Raw genomic sequence first — 24,875 nt, 5'->3', positions numbered from 1 at the left:
GTGTCCATTATACTACCCTTCCACAAATATTATTTCACTCGTAGCCTGGCTCTCCAAACTGCACAATCTTCTGAAATTTGACATCTTTATGTGGAGGCCGTTTCTTCCAAAATACAATGTCTATAAAAGTAAGGACTGATGGGGGGGACAAGGGAAGGGATCGCACGTACAGGCTGACAGACTGTGACCATCCCCTTGTCTTCTCCTCTTGCACTAGGTCAGACGATTAAAACTGGTCTGCTGGAATAAAACCAAGTTCTGGAAAATGCCAAAACTTTGTATTTCAATAGGAAAAAGTTATCTACTTGAATAGAAAAACAAGACAGACATGCCAGCATTTTTCAAGCCAAATTGCATTTATTTAAGACGACCTTAAGATGTTTCTTACACCAGTGCTTTGTTTGGGGGGTGGGAGTTAGAGATGTTCCCCCCACTTAGTTCACATTGAGTCAGAACAGTTCCTCTGTTCACACCAACACCACAGTAATAAAAGCAAGAAAACAAACACAAAACATGATTCTTCCTGTACTAGCTAAGTGTTTAACATTTAAAATGAGTAAGCTCTTTAAAAATCTTCATAGTGCTGCTTGCTGTAACTTAGCAATGCTGGCTGTACGTATGTCTATCCAAAACATAGAAGAGCTGCTTGAGAAATGCATCAAAACTATTTTTTACTTTTAGCAGCAGATGCCCAGCCACTGAATTCCTGTTGACAAAACTGTTCAACATCTATAAGTGGAAGAGTGCAAAGGTACTTAAACCTAAACATCTTTACAAAAGAGGGATCCAATACAATGTTTGCTCTGCATATGTAACTGTACGCAGATGCTGGTCTGCTATATCCAAAATATGCTTACAATCTAGGAATTGTAATAGGAATTAGAAACAGGCATCAGACAGGGTAAAGCACAGAAATTGCTGTTCCAGTACACAAACAGATGAACAAATAAATGCTTTGCACTTGTTGATTAAAATGGTGGATGCTAGGCTGTAATGAAAAAAGCCAAATTAATTGATTCTAGATGGTGCTAGATATGCAAAACATACTAAGATGCAGAAATTCTCCCCCCTTCACAGAAATAGTTTACAAAGCAACTGCAGGATTTAATAGTATGATTAACAAAGGCCCTGATCACCTCCAACGAAACCAGTGCCAGTGAGAAAGTCAAAGAACTGCCATTTTGTTTGACATCAGAGTAAGTTTAGAGCTTTGATGTTTGCATTTTTAATTTTTTGTTTGTTTCATTAGATTTTGAGGTTGTTCTGATGCTGAAAATTCTAACAAAACTGCAGGAGCCCTGAATTTTTGGAAAGGAAGTAAGTTTGCATGATGTACAATCACCTTGCAATAGCTGCTGAAACTTTGCTTTCTGAATCAAAAAAGCCCAATCCCAAGGTCAGGGAAGACATTGAAGATGTCCAAGCATCAAACCTGGTGCAGCAGTAAGGTGCACCGCAAGATCACTCTAGTCATCAGTCATTATGCATAGTCTTAATCCACAGAAATCTGGGCAAGGTTAGGTTCCCAAGCCTTTTCTTACCCAAAGTGAGACTTCACCTTTATCTAAAGAAGAAACCTGGGAATATATGTTTGCAAAAGTGACGGATGCACAACACCTTTGTTACAATACCATAAACTCAGGCTACAAAATACTTTCAGCTGAAGAATCTCACAACTGCATTTCTCAGTCTAAATGATTTCTGCATATTGAACAGTTTGCTTTGGAGACAGGAGATTAACGAAATTCTTAATCTCGTCAGTGACGCCATAAGGCAATCATCAAACGAAGCTAACTTATTCGGAGCAAACAAAGAGGATGTCAAGAATTTGCTGTTTCCTTCATGTATTTAGTTTAAAAATTCAGTGTTTGAGTAAACAGAAAAGATAATAGACCACATCCCCACTCCTGCTCCTCCCCACGCCAGAGACATGACCAGCAGTAGCACATCTGCTTCGACCTTTTTCAAAACAGGCAAGTTGGCATGCTGTTCACTCCCTGCCCATGGCATTAAAAGATGAGGAGAGAAGCAGTAGGAAGCACTTCCTTGATCCAGCGTACGTGCAAGAGCAAGCCCTCCCTTGTACGGTTGGAGCAGTGCAGTTGTGCATGCATGCATGTGTGCATATGGGAAATGTACCATGCACCCCGAGCAGCTGATTTTTAAAAAACAGCTGAATTCCTCCAAAAAGAACTCTGCATCTTCATTCAGGACAATTTCTATACCAAATTTCAGAGTTCAAACCCTAGTGCTTCACTTACACAGGGTAAAAGGTTTTTTATTTGCTTTAATATCCCACCTGCTTTTTTCATGAGCCATAAAGGAGCTGAACAGCTCGAAGTTCAAAGTCCAAATACAAGGTTATAAATTTTGGTTTTCTGGACAAAAATAATAGCTTCCTTGCACCTACAGTCACTGCACTTAACACAGTTGCCAGTTTCTGAAAGTTGGTTTAATCTAAGAGTCATCTAAATGTGGGCTGACTTATGAATGCAAAAAGTATGTTTTCCCAAAGAAAGTGCATCATAATTACATGTTGGTATACGGTTTTGAGTTTCTTTTATTTGTGAGATATCATGTGGTTTATTTCAATAATGTGCTGTTTTATTTTTAAAGCAATTCTGGGCATGATGACACATGCACTACTATGGGAGATCACCTTGCAGGTCATCCTTTTTCATATAGGATTGCATCATTCCTATTTTAAGTTTTTCATCTAGCCAAGCTTACACATTAGAGAAGAACTTCATTACCTAGCAGTCTAGATATACCATGCTAACTGGCTTCTCAGACTTAGATCTCAACTTCCTTCTAACACAGACTTTTTACCAGAATCAGTCGTAGCTTTAACACAAATGAGAGCAAATATGTTCCTATCATCAGTGCTTAGAGTTTGTCCATTAAATCTGAATGACCCTTTCTTATTTTTAACAGACAAATACCTAGTCACATGCAATTACAAGGAGATAAGGGAAATATTTGTCACAGGTATTTCCCATCCTTTCCTTTTGAATGTACTACGTAAACCACAGATGCTGTAACTATTCTTTTGCTATTCACACATAAATGTGTACATAGACACGTGTATAAATAGGTAACTACATATGTATACACACGTATATACACTTATAATGCATACATATGAGTGCCTATATAAATGTATTTACACACATGCACCTCCCCACACCTTTGTCCTGAAGAGAGCACAGAGGACCCACTAAGGACATAGGCATTTGCTGTTAATCAGTCTTCAAACAGCAACTGTTCTTACAAACCCAGGCTCGTATCTGTGTTTGAAAAGTCTGTAAATAAAACACTATTAACTTTTAATCCTATCTTCCCCATTCTGACACGTATTTTGTATTAAAATGAAAGTTATATAAGGTTGAATTGAGGTTGCTTTTTAATATTACATTAACGCTATTTACCATGTGCAGCGCTAATCCCCCTTTGAAAAGAGAGCATTTTAGCAATTCTGAAAGCTTATGTTACCATAGCAATAGTCTATCACTGTGAAATATTTATATAATGTCTAACGTTTTCACTATGCAACAGCCATCTTCTAAACTGTACTTCCTACTTATCCTGTGCGTTACGTTTCCTCTCCGTCCCATGCGGCAGAGCAGCACAAAGCACCTGGCCGGTGCCTAACTTGCACCGTGCAACTCCGAAAAATTTCATGGTGTGCAGACCTACCCGCACCTGCTGCATCTGTGTTTCCTATTCCTGCAGAGACACTAAGGTCCAAACACTTGGTTTGCACCGTGCGCCAAAGGCATACATCCAGTGAGTAGTTTATATGCCATTCTACTGCCAAATATGTGATATTAGTAACAGGTAAGCCAAAAGCCCTCCTGCTGGGTTAAATTCTACTGAAATTTCCCAAATTCAGGGAAAGCAAGTCACCTGTTGGCAGCGGAGCACAGGACTTCTGAATACATGCAGACGGGTGGTTAACATTTAACATGACACCAGCTTACCTTGCTTCCTCTTCTCCACCCTATCCCCTTTTTAAGTCTCGGTGCTCACATCCCTTTACAAAAGATCATTCTCTAAAGAGGGGTTACCAAGTCCAGCACAGGATCTCCACCCCAAAATAAACTAGTTGGTGCATCTCCTCCTGGTGAGGGGATGCTTTCATGCAACACGCAACACAGGGCTGCCCATCGCTTACTTTGATGTGCTCGTGCAGCTGGGCCTCGTGCTGCCGGGAGAGCTGCTCGTGCTGCCGCTGGAACTCGGCGATGAGGATCTGTCTCTGGATCTGCTGTTTCTGCTTGAGTGCCAGGAGCTCCTGCTGGAGCTGCTGTTCCCGCAGCGTTGGCTCCGTCACAGGCATAGAAAACTGGTGGTCCAAACGTAGATCCATTGGGACTGAAGTTGGTGCAACTTGCAAGGGCAGTGCTGTGGTCACATCAACTACAACATGAAAACACAAGAGGAGAGATGAGTGTATTCCCCATTCATACAGGGATTTAGTTCTCATACTGTGTCCAGCAAAGACCTTGAGGAACCATGGATTGAATCAAGAACAGCACCATTAAACCTGCACCATTTTTTAAAAGGTAAAAAAGCACTACAGGAATTCAGAGTTCAAGAAGTTTTCCTCCAGCCACCATGTCCTACAAACATGTGCATTCTCTAAAAGCAAAGGACTTCAATGCACCATGTGTGGCCCTTCTTGATACCATTCTACATCTGTGTATTCAAAACATACACCTCTGATCCGCTCTTCTAGCATCACTTGAAGTAAGAAGGATAAAGATTAATCTAAGACTTCACAGAAAGGATCAATCTTGACTTACAACAGATCAGCTGATGGACTCCTATGGTCAGGAACACGAGGGTCCCACTTTAAGAAACTTATGCAGAAAAACACTATGTGATGTATCCTTTATAACCAGTTTTGGACAGGAGCTTCGCCAGAAACAAACGGGTAATGAAGCATCTAGGAAAAATTGTTAAGTGCTTCAGTTACAGGCTGGACTTACTGCAACCACTAGAAAGGTACAAATGCATCTTGCAGGCAGCAGGGGGATGCTGCAGAGCAGGCAGCAATAGGAAGCAGATGCCCAAATGGTGACTATGCAAAGACTTGCCTCGGTTCTTCAAACTCCAAGTGGGACAAACCTGAAGCACAACCAAGACTAAGGTAGAGAACAGTAACATGTACCAAGAAGACCTGTAACTCAGCTTCATCATAAGATATGTATGCTAAAAGAATAAAAAAGGGAAAACTACCACAATGATTATCTGTGTAGTAAAGATCAGTTCTTTGCTTACACAAAAAGCATCTCCCTGAAGGGGGCTGTCATAATAAAGTGCAGCAACAGACATCTACAAAAATACCTTCACAATAACTGAACTCAGCTTCTTTCTGCTAAAAAAATTATTGCCATCCCATGAATGACTAAAAATTTCTAAATTCCACCTGAATGACAGTTCTGAGTTTCACATGTACTCCGTACATTTGCCACATTTAATGCCTTGTTCTACAGGGCAATCACTCAATAACTCTTCTGATACCTTTGAACGAACATCACCCTCGGAATAAAAGAGGCTAACCCTTCAAAAACATTAAGCTTCAACAAAATTGGAAAATTAAGGGTTGGGGTTTTTTTTACTTGGTTGGTTGGGTTTTGTATTTTATCCAGTGTTTTGTTTTTTAATATTTAAGATGTGTTTGTGTGATGTTGGGAGGGAGCGTCAGCAGCATCACTGAAGCTGGATCAGTCACACATCTGCTAGGACACCTACTCCACATGAAAACCCAAGTAACCCACGGTTTGCCCAGGATCCGCGGGGCTCCCACATGCACCTGGGGAGGGCTGCGAGATCTCATGGGGGTAGAGGTGCCACCCTACTACAAAACCATCAGTACAAGCCACCACAAGGCCAGCCCCAGTGGGACAGACATCCTTCCAAAGCAAAAATAAAGGCAGTTCTACTATACAAAAGCTGATTTCTCCCTCCCTACAATGAACTAGCTGGTGAAATAAACTCCAATTCAAAAGAAAAAAGCATGGAAAACGTTTTGGAACTGCAAAAGGGTTAAGGAAAAGTTTTACTAAGATGGACCGCCAGCTTTCAGCACCTGTATGTCTCCCGTGAAAATAGTACTTGAAGTGGAACTTCCATTTTATACAAAATTAAACTCGTATTTCACTTCAAGCCTCATCATTAAACCCCAAGTCTCATTTCAGCCACCTCCTCAAAGATGTGAGACAGGAGCGCAGAACAAGTTAACTCTGTCCTTCCAAGCAGCGTGTCCTCAGAGGTCACCTGAAATCAACTCTAAACTGTTAGAAATAAATGAGGACCCTGTGCTGAATGCAGCACACAGCCCTGGTGACACAAGCCACTTCACTGCCACCCTTCCATGCCACCTCCCAGAGAGAGCCAGAGTGATACCCAGCAAATGCCAACACATAACCTCTATCAGGACATTAGTATCATCAGTCCCAGAGAAAGAGTTTTAATAGGGTTTTCCCCAAATGCTAGCCGTTGATTTATTTTTGCCAGTAATGGAAAAATGCATAAGAAGTTGACATTGGTAAAATCTGAAGCTAAATGAAGCAAAGAGACACAGAAAAAGAAAAATTAAATTAAAAAAAAAAAAGGTGGAATAATTCAGAAAAAATCTGGGGTGTTTGGTAAGGTGGCCCGATGTAAACCAAAATGCACTGCCCTGCTGCCAAGGGCAAGGCCACAATGCAGGGACAGGGACCACCAGAAAGGCAACTCCATCTTAGACAGCAGCTCCTTGGAAAGGGGGATGTTGAACAAAGTGGTGGGGTTTTAAAAAGCACAGCCAGGTCAATGCTGCTGGAGCTGAAGGTAGAAAAGAAACAAACAAAAAAAATCACATACCAAGAGATGAATGTAGAGATTTTGCTCAGTCAACACAAGACCAATTTCAGGGAGAACATCATCACTTCTTCAAAAGCAGATAAATATCGTTTAGTAGAGAAATATAACAGTGTAGGAAATAGAAAGCACAGTGAAACAAAATACCATTCCTTTTATTTGGAAATAAAGATGCAAAAAAGAAGGGGGAGGGTGTTACAGAGACAAAATTATCTTGAGTCAAATTACTTAACATTTCTGGAGAAGAGGGGCTGTGGTTTCATGTACCCCACAGCTGGTCATTTCTCTGGAAATCCCAGGTGTCCAGGCACTCCTCCGAGACTGGGAAAGCAATGCTACCCACCCGCCCACAGAGCCCAGGCCTGCAGCAGACACCCAGTGCCCCGCCACGGCATCCCTCCTGCCCAACACCCTGCAGGCAGGTCCTGCCTGCACCCACAGGGTGCAGGGGCCACCTCCTGCTCCTCATTGCCGGCTCCGTCACATAAGATGCCCCCAAGGCAGGCAGCAGGGTTGCTGCAGCGCAGGACGCATGCAAGAGCAGCGGGCTTTCCCTTCCCTACACTCAGCTTGTGCCAGGGAGGAGAAAACTTTTTTTTTTTGGATGGAAACATTTTCTGCAAAAGGTCACATTACTGGAAGTGTTGCTATTTTTCAACCCACAAGCTCTTCTGTCCACTTCCCTATTGTTTTCCTTCCTGTGGCCTTTTCCCCGCTCCCCTCTCTCCCCCACAGGACCAGAGCTGGGATTCCTCGCCATGGGTTGCCAAGCCACAACCAGGGATTTTGGGGAGAACACCAGCTCTTGCCTATAGATAACCACTCATACCCACCTAAACAACATGTTCCTAAGGCCTTCTTGGGAACAGCTGATGTTTTCCTACATGGTCGGTACCATGGTCAGCCCCTTCCCATTCCTGCCCACGGAGCATCCCTATGGCAACTGCTGCAGCCGCTCGCACAGAAAAAACTCTTCATCCATCTTCCCCGCACGCGAGTGGGAGCTGACAGCTCGAAACCAGCCCTGCGGAGGCTATCTCGTTTCACGGACTATCGCTTCAGAAACTTCTCATCTTAGATGCGATGCTTTAAATTAGATCCAGGTTTGCCAGGATTTTGGAGTGACAGAAGAACGTTTTGGATTCCTCCAGCACTGCTCAAGCTCAGGCAACCCCATAACGGCCCTATATCTATATGGTACCTGCCCCAGCAGCACAGTGTATGGGGCAAAAGGTGCAATCTGAAACTTATCAGGTGTCCCAAGGACTGTGGGAAACAGGACACGTCCTGGAAAAGTGAGAGTGTGAATTTCCATGCCAGCAAAAATCCCATTACTGTGTTGGATATATATGGAAAATGGGGAGAGAGAGAAGAAAAAAACAAAACAAAAGAGTCCAAATGCAAACTAACATGTATTTGTACAAAACAAGCAAGAAAAGCCCCCCAAAAGCATTCCACCTTCAACGATATGATGCACCATGGCTATCAACAAGCCATTTTAACCATCTGCATATGGACATTATATCCTAATCATTACTAATGTAATTACTGTATGTTACAAAAGATGCACAGTATTTATTCCCGGAATAGTAGCAATTTTATAGGGTGGCAAACAGAGGAACTCCACGGGCTGCCACACCATTTCACCAGGGGCAGCAGCTTTCCAGCACAAATTAGATCCACCTTTAAAAGAAGCCGAAACAGAATTGTACAACTCGGCTTGGTCTTACTCCACCAAATCAAACCTACAGCGATCACTCCAACGTAAGGATGTAGACACACCTGACCATCAGCACTGCACGGGATCCACGTGGAAATGATGCCCAGGCCAGCACTGGATATAGACAGGAGCACAGCATTGCTGGAGCTCTCCTCTTCCTCCCTCCCTCCCAAATTTATAGGCAAATACCCCAGAGCTCCAAAACTCCCCAAAGATAATCTTGAGTATGATTTAATGCAACTTTATAGGCCCCAAGGCTCCAGGAGAGCTCGAAACAGTTAATCCTAGAGGATCAAACCCAGTGAGTCAGTAAACCAAACAGCACAGCGGCTTCCGTGAATCACAAGCCTTTTAAATGCATTGACTATTTTTATGTCCCGCCGAAGATTTCTGAGCACCTGGCAATAACATCTCCCATCTTTTATACATGTGGACTAAAGGTCAGCGTTACTAATACAGAAGTAGCAGTCACTCACTCCCGCTTACCCGCTCTCCACGTAAATCTGTTTATCTGCAATACAGCTCACTGAATTTGTCAATGTTATTTAGGCTAAATGCAATTTTCCTTACAATCCACACGCGTTTTCCTATACGCACCTTTATGATCCAACCACTGTGTTTCCTAAAAACAGAAAATAAAAGTTTTCAACATGTTAAAATAAATCCATTTTCAGCCAGAAGGAATACACTACTACTTGTGATCACCGACTACTTGTGATCGTGTCTTCTGATAAATGACTCCTGCTTTACTCCCAAATAAGAGCCTTAACTTGCATCGTGCTGGATAACGGTCCCGAGGAAACTTGACAAACCTCCCATTTCCCCTCCAAAGGGACTCATCCCCCCCGAAACACCGGACGCGCGGGCACAGGGCGCCAGCTGCAGTGATCGCAACCACAATTCCCATTCAGAGTCTCGGCAGAGGCTGCGTCATCCCCGAGTCTTACTATTTCAGTCTCAAAAAAACCCCCTATTTGAAATGCCATGAGTTCCCCACAGAAGCGGCGAGTGCTTCTGACCTACAGAGCCCTCCCGAAAACAATAAAACCTTCTCTGCTTAATGAACACATCAACAAAACAAAAAAGCCTGTATTCTTATGAATATTTTATGGTAGACTAGAAAATTGCTTTTATAGGTTCTGCCTTGAGAACATATTAATACAATCAGATTCATGACGTTAGCAAAAGCACAAAGACTTATTCAGAGTTTTAATGAGAAATGCCAAACCCATGAATTAGAAGACAAGATCGCGATTATGAATAATAAACTAACTCATGTTCTCCCTGCCTTTTCCTTCCCTGTAGGAACAGAAGGAGAAAACAGGAGGAATTTATTTTATAATTTTTTTTTTTAACCTAGGCATGTAGGGACTATTTTTCACAATCAAGTTACCATTATTTTTATACCAAATTAGAAACACTCTGCTGGTTTTTCACTCCCAAAATAAATAAAACATGGCTGTGCATCAAAGACTGCCTGTGTGTTGTACGTTAATTAAGACCTAAAGCATTCTAGTCCCCATCGATTGCCGGTACAGAGCAGCCTCGTGGTTGAGATTGTAAATTTGACATCTCACAGCTTGGCCGTAACACCACCGAGTGGAAGTCATCTTAAATACATTTAAGTTGTTAAACACATTTACTGTAAATAAACTGATAAGCTCAAACCTGAAAGCAAGGGTGCATTTCCTATACAAAATGTTTGACATTAAAATCATTTGACATAAAGGCTGCAGATAAACACATTATCAGAGAAGTCATATGTTGAATTTCTTCCGTGCTCCAAAATGGAAAATAACTTCTCTACAAGTACTGAGCATTTTGGAAAGGATTAGGGGAAGGTCACACTGCTTAAATATTACATTATTTAAATAAAACTAACAGTAAGAACTGTATTTTCTTTCCCTTCTGTTATACAGCATTTTCATGCAACTCCCTAAAGGACTAAAATATAGAAGGACTGAGTCCTGAAAACACACTAAAATGGACGTTAAAACAAAATTTCAGTACCAGATGGACACGGGATATTTGACGCAAAGATTTAAATTCAAATCTCGCTTCAGCATAACCTTTACTTAAGCTGAACTTTAAAAATATTTCCCAAACTAGTTTTTATTAAAAAAAATAATCAAAAGCTGTTGCCAGAAATATTCTTTTTTTTTTTTCTTTTTCTTTTTTTTTTTTTTTGGCCCCCCCCTTTAATTTAAGCAGCACAGAAAACTGCCCCTCTCACATTTTAAAGACATCACCACCTTCAAATGGAGAGTGCATGAAACGTTTTCCCCGAGACCTCCCTCCCTCCAGCATGGAACAATTCCCACTGAATTTACACGGCTCCTTCCCAGCCGCCCTGCTCCCCTTTACTCGGCAATTCCCTTCAGCTTGAAGGGAGAAATCGCATCAACCTCCCCAAATCTGCTGCAAAAGCCCGGGGATGAGTGTCTGCTCAAGGCTGGAAGAAGAAAAGCAGCATCCCCCTGCCAGCCCCAATAGTATATAAAGTATGGACATACCACCACATGTCTGTGACAGAGCGAGCTTAGGAGACGGAGTGCACAAAACCCCGATAAAAGAGCATTTCAGCTCCTACAGTAACTCTATAGTCCCTGGTGCCTTTCCAAATTGCTGCACACCAGGGAGGGGATGTTCCTCTGGATGGCTGCGGCTGAACCTCCCCGGCCAGGGCTTTCCAGAAACCATTGACTCAGCTTCTCCCCCCCCTACCCATCTCCCATCCTCTCTGGACTTGGGCTTTATTTCTAACTAATGAGTTCGCTTTCTAATTACTGGCATGCAAGCGTTGCCCTCCAGACAGATTCTGCCAATAGCAGCACGTCAGCCTTTCAGCACACACGAAAAAATAAATACAAAACCAAGAGCCTGTGCTCAGCATCCCCAAGCTCTCGGCTGCTGCCATCAGAGACAACCCCATCCCGCCCCGCCGAACCAGTGCCATCCCGGCACAGTGTGAGTCGCAGGACACTGAGCAAGCGTGTGCACGGACCTCCCCCTCTAAGCATTATTTTCAGCTGCTTTCATCCCTGGGCAGAAGCAAAAAATCGTGTGTTTATTCCACTGATTTTATTTCCTGAGGGCTGCCCTTGCTGTCTGGCAACAGCTTTTGATTTTGAAAAAATTTCCTATATTTTGCAAAGCCTTCAAATACCAGGTCGTTGCTGGCAGAAACGACTTTGGCATGTCAGGAGCACGGCACAGGCAGGCTTCAAAGCTGCAAAACGCTGTTTCTAAAACCCACTGCCTTCATTTTGCTTGAAATCAGCCTGGAAAGGAGGCAAGGAGCAACTGCTCGCTTCAAGTGCAGCTGAAGGACTGCTTGCTGTGGTGTATAACACAAGGAAGACTTGAGTTATTTGAGTATCGCTAGATTATTATGAATTAAGTTGTGTGTCCCCCGTGCCGGGAACTGCCTGCTCTGCCCGCTCAGTGCCGGCAGCAGTGGGCAGGGGTGCCGGCATCCCCTCTGCCAGCCAGCGCAGTGCCTGGGCAGCCAAGGCACTCTTTTCCAGCGGGGCTTCCACTTCCAAAAATGTCAAAACTCACCGAAACACTAAGAGACGGTGAGATCAGAGCTATTAATAGAAACAAGCTACTGCAGTATCTGACTGCAGTGCCAGGATAAAAGCAGCGTATTTTGTGTGTAAAGCGGAACAAAGCAGACGAAGACAGGGCACAGCACCCACGCAGCGCCTGAGATTTGGTTGGTTTTAATCTACAGCATGCTAGATGCCCCAAATATAAGCAGAAACTAACAGGTGAGGGGGAAAAAGTCCACATATTACCATCTACAGTCAGCTTATTCTCTAGAAAAGATTTCACCAGCCTGTACTAGAGGAGCCCCAAAACTTGCCCAGGACCCTGCGCAGGTGGTGGGAGCAGGAGGTCTCAGTGCAGCAGCACCCAGGACACCAACATCCTCTGCAGCACATCACGAGCATCATGCGGGGGCAGGATGGAGGCATGGTCCTGCCATGCTCCTCCATGAATTTGTACCATGCCAAGACAAACTAAAGGACTACATGCAGAGCTGGGAAGGTGGGGTGCTGCAGGGCAGCAGGGAGAAGCACTTCACTATCTCCGCTTTACTTAATTCTTACCTCTACTCTCCCAAAGGCAAGGACCAGGATCCCAGGGGGGTTTGTTTTGGGCTAGAATTACACGACAAACTTAAGCATCACAGTGCAGCTAGTCTGAAGGACAGCGAGATGGAAAAGTCAGACCACTATTTCATCCTGAGATCAGAAGGTGGTCCTCACCTACGGGGACAGGCCAGTCCTCTGTTCAAAACAGGTCTGTAAAGAAAAGCAGGCTGCAGTGGCACTGGTGATGGAGCCATCCCTGAAAAGCAGGCAGGTCAGTACATCGCAGTCACCGATATTTTTGCATAGCTTGCTATGGAGCTGCGTGGGTGAATGCAAACGCAGCCTGGATCCTTTCTCAGCGCACAAGCTAGGAGTAAACAGCAGCTGAGGTTTCCTACAAGCACCACACATGCTGCAGTTCAGCAAGGGCTGGAGTCGTTCCCCGCTATGAGAATATTTCACGCGGCATGAATGGGAACCAAAATTAATCATCCCATCACCCATTGAAACACATCGTGAGGCACCGCACCGTAGGCAACAGATGGAGCTTTAAATGTCACTCACTCATTCATTGCAAAGAAACTTTTTGCTGATTACTACTGAGACCTGAAGACATAATAAGGGCGCAGTGATTCTGGATTTCTGTAACCCACTTTTTTGATCCTAATACCTTCCCTAAAAAGATCTCATTAGCATTTATTAGAAACCAATGAGAGATCTACATATAAATTTTATTCATGATGATAAGAAAACCAAAACTTGAAGAGCAGACCACTTATCCTACTTTCTCCACCTTAGATTTAAGACATTTAAAAATGTCTCTTTACTTTAAGAAAAAGAAAACCCACCAAATTACATCAACAATAGACAGAAAACAACATTTTGTAGTGTTTTCCTGCTTACAGCCTCAGAAGGGTACATCAGAGTTTGGAAAAATATAAACTTCCATGGTTAAGTATCTGGATCTTACAAGCCAGCTGCATTTCTGATGGTCCCATCTGAAGTACTGCAAAAGACTTCAACACTCTTGACTGGGGGGTGCAGCACCACCCTGATCTCCTGAGCCCCTTCAGCATTATGTCCTGCCATAGCAGGAAGGCCAAACACTTCAGAAATAAAACAGGGCACTGCCAAACACACAACATACAATAAGTCTGTGCAGGACAGAGAAGCTCCAAAGGGAGACACTCAAGTTTCACCACCTCCTTTTCAATCATTATCCTACTCTGTCTTCTTGTTGTTTTAATCAACAACTTCTTTAACAAATGAGCGTCTTGGATGATGCCAGTGCTTTTACTGAAATTAAAGATAATGGAATCAAGAGTCAGCCTGGACTATTTCTTAGTTTAGACTTCATACAATTGTGGTAAGCCTTTCCTTGTGTGGTTTCCTTGCATGGTGAGGGGTAGACAACCAAAACCCACCTGAGTTTCCACAGGAAAAAACAGCTAAATAAATAACTGTAAAAACCAGAAAACAAAACAAAAACCACACATTCCTGCTTAAAAGGCATTCCTGGAAACATAATTTCACCTTCCTCCTTATTTCAAGCATCATCCAGCAATTGAACCTCTTTGATCCATCTGTCTCGCTGTTGGTATAAGAAACGCCTCACCTTACCAGATATCCAAGACAAAAAGGCAGGTTGAAGAAGATCTGATAGACTTCTGAAGAGACAAACCCACACAGATTTTTCTCATGCTTCTCTCTAATCTCACCATGAACTTTATTCAAGGGAAAGTGATACTTTAGAAAAGGAAATTAAACATGGAGGAGATGGAGCAGGAGCCTGCAAGTCTCATCCTGAGATTATACATGAAAAACTCGCGTAAGCGGGGGCGGGGGGTAATCTACCCAGCTAGATACGCATGGGTGAGTTTGAGGGATACACTGCAAAGGTGGGGTTACACAACTGCCTGGAAGTTCTTATGGGGTTCTCTCTGGAGCCTGCAAAGTGATGACCTCTACATTGGCAAGAATAAAAGCCAGCAGAGGAACCAGAGACAGAGCAGGAGAGCCAAGAGTTAAACAGTGAACTTTCAGGAGGACAGCAGACATCACATCTCCTCCTCATTCGGATGCATCAAGGAAGAATTGTTTTCCCATTATAACTCCTGTCAAAGCACAGTGGTGCCATTCACGTAGACAGAGGGGATCCTGGGGCAGAGTGGGCAAGATGATGTGATGAGAACTGAAGTGAAGGTTCACTTGCAAGTAGAGATGGTGCCAGCTGGTAAACAGCCAGGCCATTTGAAAAAGAGAGTTGTGTGATAAAAGCAGTTATGGCTACGAGGAAATGCTGTCAGCTTCCTAAAGACATCGAGAGGAGCTGTGAGATCAAAGTCACCTATCTGCTGCTGAGAAGGAAGGCTGGTCCTCTGCCAAAACCACACGGAGAACTTGCGGCCAGCCCCTGCTCTCCCGCGCCTGCTGTGTCCTACCAGCTTGCGAGGCAAGGGAAGGGAATCGTTATCGTTAGAAGAAGAAAAAGCACCAGCACATATGTTGCTGAAGACAGGTCTGGGCACCACTGAGGAAAACTGCACAGCAGAGCAGAGGCAACGCAGCAGTCTCTGGGATCAGCAGCTGGTGACTCCATGAGAACGGGAGCTTTAACAAACAGCTCAAGATCTAATGTACTCATTTATTTAGAAATTAAGCCATGGTATGTTAAAAGATCCAAAGAGAAGATGAAACAAAATTCTTAGGAATTACCTGTCCCACAGTATATGCTATAATTTTATTAAAAAGACACATTCTGGACATTTTAAACAGCAAATAAATGGTTATTAGTAAGAGTCTAGTAAACTCATTTCTGTCACCAGTCAAGGTACTCCCAGCTGTAAAATAAGCTGCAAAACATGCAACGTAATCTCCTCCGTCATGAGGGGAAAAAAAAAAAAAAAAAGTAAAAGCAGCAAAACCAGCAGCTAAATAGCAAACTGTAATAGGAAAGCATTCAGCAGCTCTCAAAAAATCTCATGGATTGCTCAAAGGCTGTAGTGTTTTCAGCCGTTTACTAGAAACCCAGACCCTGGTCCAAGAAGAGAAGCATACGTTCAAACGGGCAAGTAGCCCACATCTTTCTATAGCCCTCTTTCTCAGGGCTTTTGCTTTCAAATAACCCATATACTCAGGTACTTCAGCTGCATAAGGACCAGGATGTTGCTTGTTATCCATTCAAAATAATGCAGATGCATAGGGGAAAAAAAAAAGTTACTTTAAGCAAAGCTAAACACAAGTAGTTTTCTAGATAAATTTAGATAACCTCAATATATTAAAATTTTACAATAGCACAGAGAAATTACATTAAAGCACTTTCTCATTTCTGCAAAACACGCAGGTGTTGCCTTTCAGTTCCTTAACACAAACACTATGAAACACAAGCCTGAGTTAAGATTTCTATTTAAAAAAACCCACAACTTTTCTTTTTTTTAAAGCTGCATCAAAGTGATCATATTTAAACATAGCAGGCTGATAAAGGACTGAGAAAAATTACAAAGCCTTTTTCTTAAGGAAGCTCACTGCTGTGACTGTGAGGTAACAGAAAGAATCAGCCTTTCTGCTGCTAGCACCGAAACCCTAAAGGACGATGGCAGATTTTCCCTGCATCCCCCATCCTAGTAGTACTCCATGCACGATAAGGTTTCCCAATGTCAGAGTGATGACTCAAAGCAAGCTTTTTCTTGGTATTTATGCACAAACCACTGACATCAGCATGGCCTTTTAAATACGGAACAAAAACTCGGCACTCATTCTGCTGAAAATATCCCCAGCCTGTGAAGACCAGAACATCATTTTCTTTTATCAGTATTGGACAGGCACTGCTTCCTATACATGTGGACAGCCAGAGTGACATAGTGATGAGTTTTAACATAACAGATCCACAACAATGCAATAGTTAAGATCCCGGTTTAATTACAATAGTTTTACATATTTTCACAAGGAATAGTATTTTTTTTAAACCCACTTTAAACTTGCCTTCTTAAGGAAAAAACAGTGTAGCAAGAAACATCTCTATGAATGAATACATTCCTTTAAAAGGACAAATGAATTTTGTTGCTACAGGCTTCTAGAATTAAAGTTCTAATTTTTTTTATTAAAGGATCTAAGTTGGTTGGTCACCCGCTGTGTCTGTTAAACAGCTTCACAAACCACCTGTTGAGCAGCATTTCAGAAGGCAGTATGAGGACTGCCGTCACTGCCTGCCTATCCAATGCATGCAAGTCATTATGCAACCAGTTGTAATTAAAAGGTCCCTGACACTGAGAGCAACATTTGAATTTAGCAAAACATTGCTTATATAAATGGTAGGTCAAGCACTTAAAATAGGCATCTCCCACTTTTCCCAACATCAAACAAAGGTGGAGCACAAGATGGCTATTTCCCCACTCCCCAAAGAATGTCCTTCAGCTGGACTAAGGAGCACGGCTACCAAACACTAATGTGTAAAAACAAGGAAAAATTAAATGTGCACTTCCTAAGGCTCACAAGAATATTTTGCCTAAAAAAAACCCCACTTTGTCCCTTTCCTGCTTCCTTATTATATTGGATGACCTACCCCAGTTGAAGAGCAATGACCATGACACTCCTGTGCCCCTCCAGTTCTCTGTAGAGAAGATAGGACAGCCAGCGTTCCCTTCCTCTGATGCGTATTGCCAGAGAAACAGCACACCCTTTTTCAAAGAAGGGTGGATGAACAAGGACAAACACCCACACAAGTTCCCACTTCCCCTCATATTTCCTTCATCGTACTTTCATCACCTTCTCTGTGGCATCCATCACTCTCAAAAGCCTTGGTAGCGCGCACAGAAAAGTAGAAAGACAGGCATCACCTGGCTACAGAAGTTAAAGACTCACCTTTATTTTGACCCTGCTATTGGAAACTACCTAACTGAGCAGCATCCAAGCTGAAGACAAATCATTCACAGCTACATAAAATTTGGGTTACGTTACATCTACACTACATCTACTACAACCAAAACAAGAGGTGAGAAAGTCTTCCCTCGCTGCTCTGATGAATAAGGCAATTCTGGTTTTTGTTGCTTAAAAATGCAAGTCAGTCCTTTAGCATCAAACTCAATTTAATTGTAGTTCATGCAAAAACGGTGTTTTTACTAAAAGAAAGATGGCCTTGATATAATTAACTACAAACATCATCACAGAAAATCTTGGACTCTGTCAAAACACTTCCACAAAGAGTTGTTTTTCTTCCATGGAACGTTAAGAAACGTCAGGATGGTTTGCTCACCACGTTCGTATAGGTAAGTTGTTTCCTTAAAAAAACCCTTTAATGCTAAAAGCATCTCCTTTACTGCCTGTTGCTATTTGGAGAATAAAATGCCCCGCTCCTTGGATATCTGGATTTCGGCACGAGCTCCTGCGCAGCACCCAGTCTGACTGCAGGGCCATGGGGGAGTGTGTATGCCAGCTAAAATAAAACTTAAATCACTGCGTGCAGTTAAAGAACTTCAGAAGTGGTAAAACCAATAATAAAGAGTGGCACAGTCTCAGTGAATTAAAAACTCTAATTTATGAAATTTTATCCGGTATCCAGTGTAAGTCAGGCTCATCAAAGGACAGGACAGACAGACATCAGTGAGTTTGGGAACCCGTAGCTGATCTTGACTGGAGCATGCAGAGCACAGGCTCTGGCATAGGGACCTCCCGCTGTGGCAGGCAGGCATTGCTTATGGGCCCCACACTGTATTCACATTTCAGCTCCGCATCAGAAGACCAGCAATCAGATGGCTTATTTCTGTTGGGCAGCTGCTTCAGTCTGTGAAACCTGGGCCTAACTACAGGGTTTCCGGATTGTGGCAAATTAAATGGTGCCTACCTACTTATGTGGTAGGCTACAACTCTGCTCCAGTTATGTTCAGGCAACAAACTTGTCTGCCTAGGGGCTGACTGTACTCTGATTCTTCCACAAAAAGAAACAGGATGCTGTGAGAAGCCCGAAGGCAAGAGACTTAAAATATATATAAGGATGGAGATCCAATATGTATCCATACCTAAAATAAAATAATGATGACTGACTTTTCGGAGCACTTGAAAAAGATAAAATACTTTGGAAAGAACCTGAAGAGGGTTCAGTGATTCAGCTGACTGAGGTTTAAGAGGATAGTTGTTCATGAAGGGAAAATATGGACAAAAGGCATTCAGAACACTGGAAGTGAAAGATTAAAAGGACATCCAGGAAAGCAACTGAGGAACAACTACAGGAGGTAAGCTGAAGAGGAAGGTTTTTAAAAGCAAGTTTAAGAAGGTTAAAGTTGATTTAGCGATAACTAGAGATGAGTAGAGATGGAAATGATTTGCCTATCGCTTCCCTGAAATAGTACACTCCTTTGTTATTATCAAGAAACAAGGCTATAAATGAATGTCAGTGAGACACTCATTTTTGCATGAGGGTTGCTTCCAGAAGCCCCATACTGGGCTCCACATTTGTGCTAGACACAGAAACACGCTGACGGAGCCAGTAACAGCCCTGAAAGGCTTCTCAGCTGATGGCAAAAGGCTTCAGGGAGGAGGACGAGGCTGACCATGAGGCAGAACTTGTACTGATGTCTCCCTTCATATCCCCTTTTATTTTAAAGGTTTGGAAAAGGATTAGTATGAAACTCCCCATCCATTTGCCACCATCTGAAAAAAGAGAAACGAGAGTGGCAGAAGAGTGAAGGCTGGGTATGAGCGTGGAAGGTACCAGCCTGAAGCAGGAGGCAAAGGGCACATAAGCAATACTGGTAGAGGAAAACCAGTGCGACACAGTGGCTTTGTGGATATGGCAAGTCTTTCCCAGCAATTTCAATCCGTGGTGTGACCAGCGCTGAATACAACCTGGGTAAATCCGAAATCAGCAGCAGGAATTTTGCCAGCTGCCAGCCATTTTCTGGATGACTTCTCCCACTACTTTAAACAAAACCATCGGCGGCTGGAGTTGCGCCTTGCCAGAGTGCAATGCTGGCATGACAGTACCCAAATCCCCACCTTTGGATTTAAGAAATGGAGAAGGTAGCAGTTTTCTGCCCGAGTCCTCAAACTTAGCATCTTTTTTGGTAAAGATTGTGAACAGCAACACAACTGGAAAATTAATGGAAAGTCATTGCTCTTCATGTTAGGGAATGCACAAAGGCCCATAGGGATGATGCGGCTCCATAAGGTCTGTCTTCAGACCCCGCATCTCTTTTTATAGCACTCTACAATAACTGAAACATGACAAAAATGGGACATTCAGTTCTTGCACTCACTTCAAACATTCCTATACAAAAATTTGTTTCAAAGAAGTATCCAAAGCTAAACAGATAATCACTACCAAACCCTTCTTTTGATCAAGTTCTTGTTTGATACCAATACACGATTAATCCCTTCTCCATCAAGCAAATCACGTTTTATGTGAATAGTATTTTATTTTTAGGCCACTTTAACGAAGCACTGTGTACTCTACAGCTTCATCCCTCAAGTCTATGAACCCATTCTTAACCAATGTTTTTCCAGAAATGTTAGAAATCCATTTGCATACAATCACTTCTTGTAATTTTTCTTTTGGGCAACGCAAAGTTACAAAAAAACTTGCTGCTGCTGAAGAGGCAAACAGCACCCCTGCAAGTTGCATAAGACCCTGCTTAGCTCTGGGGTCATTGCACCTGTTGCCTTCGTAATGCCATTCTGTTTTAAAGCTACCAACACCGTAGTTTTCATTTCTAAAACACATCAAGTTATGGGAAACATTAAGTCAGGAACTGCTTCTCTCATTTAGAGTAAATATTTTATAAAATTACTTCTCCTTAATGTCTAGTTATCTTAATGTGCAAAGTCATTTAAAGAAATTCTGAACTTAAGGTGTTTGTTTTTTCTTATAGAGCACAGAATTTATCCCATAAAATGTATACCCAAAGGATTACAGAAACAAGTCATTCTTGCAAGGAAAGCCAGACCATTTGAAATATTCATAAAACACAACAGCATGTGTGAAAACGAACTGCTTAGCTCTCTTTAGAGCATCATCCTCTGAAAAAGCAATTCTTGCTCATAAATCCTAAAAATAGAGAGAGGGCATAAAGCAAATTTTACTCCTAAATAGCACTGATAAAAACTTATGGTTCCACTAAGTGGTTTCTAAGATGTGTGTTGAAGAACTGGAACAACTGCAGAGAAAAGACCACAGTGGCTGGAAGACGGCAGGGAATACATCACCGTGAAGGATGTCAGCTGGATGAGCCCACCAAAACTGCAAAGCCACTGGGTTACAACATGTAAGCACCAGTGAAGAAGAGATATCAGGTGCTCATGGGCTCCAAGGCTGCAGTAAAAGGCCTGTCCTTCAGCTGTGAGAAGTAAGTTTAACTGAGGCCAAGTTAATTGCCAAGATGATTAAGAGCCACAGTAACTACCAAGACAAGTGGTGGATCTTCCCCTTCTCAGGTCACAACTCTGTCTTGCCAGATGACAACCTTTGGCAAAACACAAGGTACTGACCTAAATGTTTCTGGGTGGCATTTAACTTCAAATGTAGTGGAAAGCCAGGCAAGGTGATCTAATGGCATTTTGTGAAAGACCACTTGTGTATATTCATCATTGCCAGACAAATCCCAGACCACACATCTCCTGACATGCCCAAAGCCCACACCTGGAGACCACAGAAAGCTCTCATGCCCCACATGACACGAAGGCTACAAAAGCCCCTCTGCTCGCCCAGCTGATCAGCTGAAGGAGCCAACCCAAAGAGTAGCACTTAACATTTCCAAAACACCACTGGTACAATTTTCTGGTATACAGAAACTTCTAGAAGGAGACCGATATCTGCGTTTGTCTGTGTGTCGGACCACCCATCTTAAGTATGAAGACAACAAGCAGAACTTAACGTATGTTAAGTCCTGCGTCAATGTTTCCACACTGAAATAAAGCTGTCTTAAATCACTGCAGCTTAATCCTCCCATGATTTAGCCTGCCTTAATTTGCATCTTTCCGCTTCACAAACGATTTGCCTCAAGTTTACTTTGCTCAAGGTAGCAGGCTTTAACAGCAGAGCCCTGCTTTGGTGGGTACTGGGAGACAGCACCAGCTCCTCTGTACCGAACCCCAACCCTATGAGGAGCTTGCAAGATTTACTACAGACTTCACTGCTCCTGCATGAGGCACTGGGGGTCCAAAGGCAGTGCTTGAAAATGGGGGAAGGATGAAGCTGCAGGAGCTGTTGTCCCCCCATGTGTTCAGTGGCTGGGTGGGCTGAGGAGCTCCTGCCCTGTTGGTGCTGGGATAACTGGCCAGGGCTCTAAGCAGGATGCCAAAATGATCTGGGTTAAGCACAGTCCCTCCCTGCCAGCATTGAGGAGCTGGGTTAGGGGGATGGCTAGAGCAATGGATGTGGTTCTGCAAGAGGAGGCTACAAAACTAACTTCTATCTGAACATGTAAGGATGCATACGTGAAAGGACTATTAAAAAGCCCACTCTTTGCAGATCACAAGAGTAGCACATTATTTAGAAAGGAAGTTGTTGGGTCCTGTTTTCAGAGAAAAAGAATACAAACAGTACAAACCCATGCTGTTTCCGAAAGACAATGAGGTCTTCAGTCTGACAGAGGCCTGCTGTAATAACTTCATTTACAGATAAAACAGAACTAGACAAACCCGATCAAAGTTACAGGGAGGAAGAAACATTAGGCTGAAACACCTTACAGTCAGTTTGATCACCAGCGCATATTTACAGGACACAAAATTCATTCTTGGCCTTACCCAAACTTTGACTTCCTTATACAATCATCACTTTGTCAGAAATGCCATCTCACTATTTTTAGGTGACAGTACATTTGTTTGTAGTGTACATTTCTGGTGAGCAAACTTGTTATATTTTGTAGGTCACTTGCTTTTACCATCTGCCTTGATTTATGCTTAAGGAAAGTGTTGTTTCTGAAATCCCTGGTGTCATACACAATTGTGAAGATGTCGTAACCAGCAGCAGTTTGATTTTGTTTCATCCCAATGTAAATATTCATGGTTAATGGAAAAAGGTGCCATCAAAAGCTTGCACCAGAGCTATACAAAGGCATTTAGTGGTGTCTGTCCTTATTCTCCTCAGCCCCGCACTGGGTCAGGATATGATCACTAACTGCTCTGGAGAAGCTGGTGTGGGACAGCCTGAAGGCCAGGGCCAGTATTGGGGACAATCAATGAGCTCAACGGGGAACACCCCAGGGAGATGCCTGTCCACCACCACCTTCTCCTGCAGCAGGTAGCGACCTGCATGCAACCACTATCATACCCATCCCCGATAGCCTCGCAAGCGGAGACACAGGCAGAGTATCCCTGAGTTGAGAAATTTACCATTTTCTCCCAGAAAATACTTTCAAGGTTTGCAGACCCTCAGCCTTTCATGGGAACCATCCTGCATCATTTTCTCATTAATAGTGCCCAAAACTTCAATAAAGACAGCCTTTAAAAGCTTAGCATCATGGTGTGCTGAAAATACTAGTCCTGGGCTACAAATAAAAATGGACGGCAGTGTTGCTCACCTGAAACTCAACACTTCAGCATACTGACATGGACAGCAATGCAGAAGAGAAGTGACATGCACCATCCTCTGCTTCCAGACTGGGCACAGAGGTAGATTTGGACAAAGCCTACACAAGTTTGGCAGTGCTCTACACTTGACTTTGAGTGGGGGGGTGGGGGGTGGGGGTGTTTAAATATAGAGCTTATTTAAAAAAAAAAAATTTGAAATATTTTTTAAAACATTCCCACTATACACATCTATTCCCTGTATTTGCTTCCAGTGATACTCTGCTTCCCCCAAACCTTTAAGACAATAACTGAAGGTACCTTTACATTAGTATAAGTGAGTCTTCTATAGGCAGTTGCACATGTTTATTGCATTAAGTCAGTTTGTAATCAGAATATGCGTATCAGAGCAGAATGCCTGTACAGTCACGTGTCATTGCATGATACAGAACTAAGCCTGTGGTGGAAGAGATCCTTCACTGCCCCTCATTGTGAGCCCATCTCAGATGCTTGAAGAAGCTTTTCCAGCCATATTGACAGCAACAAAAATAAGGCACTATGACCTTATGACCTATGACTAGCTGGATCTTGGGAAGTAAAAAGCGAAATTATTCAGTAAGGTCTTGGAATTTTATAGCCGATTTGTCCTTGTTTTGACCATAATCTCACAAGTGATGCCAGCAGTAAACCCATCTGGTGCATGTAAGACTAAATATCTGCTGCTTGTGAAAATGAATGTCTTAAAATTAGCATATGTGTTAAGATCTGGTTTGCAATAGCTTAAAGAACAAAAAAGTTCAGTTTAATTTAAAATACTTCACTCCTCCAGACTGCTTTACCGAGGAAGTCTAAATCTGTTTATAGCTAAAAGAAAAAGGAAAGGTACTGAAAAGCAGGAGGGTCGCACTTGGGCACAGCCTTAACACAGCGCCTGGCTGGTTGAATTTGCTTTAACAATAACCCAGTTTATCTCATTTGTGGGAGGCAAACAGCTTCCTGACCACAACTCTTCCAGATGCTCGTTACCTGAGAAAAACAGATAACGTGATACTTGTGACATTACAGCTCTCCTTTGCTCAACAGGATCGACAGCGGCAGGTAACGAGGCAGAAACCCACAACTATAACCGTATTATAGATGGTGTTGAATCCATTAACTAGGTGACACCTTTAAGAAGGGTTTAACCTTCATCATCATCTATGTCGCAGTTAGAAATGTCCTCAATACTCACAGACAGCTATATTCACCAAGAGATGCACAGCTTAGTCTTTTGGATGTAAAGTAGTATTTAGATATAAAATAGCAGTTAATATTATAATTCAAAGGTGTGAAATAAAACCATGCATCATATAATGGCTACTTAGAAGCTGAAATTTTCATCATATGCAAGAACTTATTTTCTGGGATAAAGAATGAAGCGTATTTTAAACTGCACATCAACTTAATATCTAACATGCTCTGTGACTGTCTAAAATACCCGATTAAAGCCGCTTTAAAAGGACTAGAATTTTTCTTAATACTATAGTGATTTTTACATTTACATTTTGCATGTAATTCTTATTCATCTGTCACCTCATGCACCTCATTCAAAAGTGATTTTTCTCTTGTGCAACAGAAAGATGGTGTAGCTCCTGCACCCTATCCTGACCAGCACATTTACACATAGCCAAATCTACACTGAAGCCCAAATT

The 24,875-nt window shown here is 42.6% G+C and overlaps 1 protein-coding gene across 5 annotated transcripts in view; it reads right to left on the bottom strand.

Moving 5' to 3' along the window:
* The window catches only part of HDAC4 (histone deacetylase 4), a 265,600-nt gene that overhangs the window by 120,440 nt on the left and 120,285 nt on the right, over positions 1-24,875 (bottom strand). For 4 of the 5 annotated variants that reach the window (XM_030017328.2, XM_030017329.2, XM_030017331.2 and 1 more), the window contains one exon: positions 4,175-4,419. In XM_030017328.2, coding sequence (XP_029873188.1) covers positions 4,175-4,419 — 245 coding nt within the window. Of the gene's footprint in view, positions 1-4,174; positions 4,420-11,100; positions 11,278-24,875 lie in introns of those variants that run through there. The other variant, XM_030017333.2, reaches the window with a different exon arrangement.

Source organism: Aquila chrysaetos, chromosome 6 (genome assembly GCF_900496995.4).
Source record: "Aquila chrysaetos chrysaetos chromosome 6, bAquChr1.4, whole genome shotgun sequence".
Classification (NCBI taxonomy): domain Eukaryota; kingdom Metazoa; phylum Chordata; class Aves; order Accipitriformes; family Accipitridae; genus Aquila; species Aquila chrysaetos.
The sequence above is the reverse complement of the archived record's forward strand: the minus strand, read 5'-3'. Positions and strand labels throughout refer to the sequence as shown.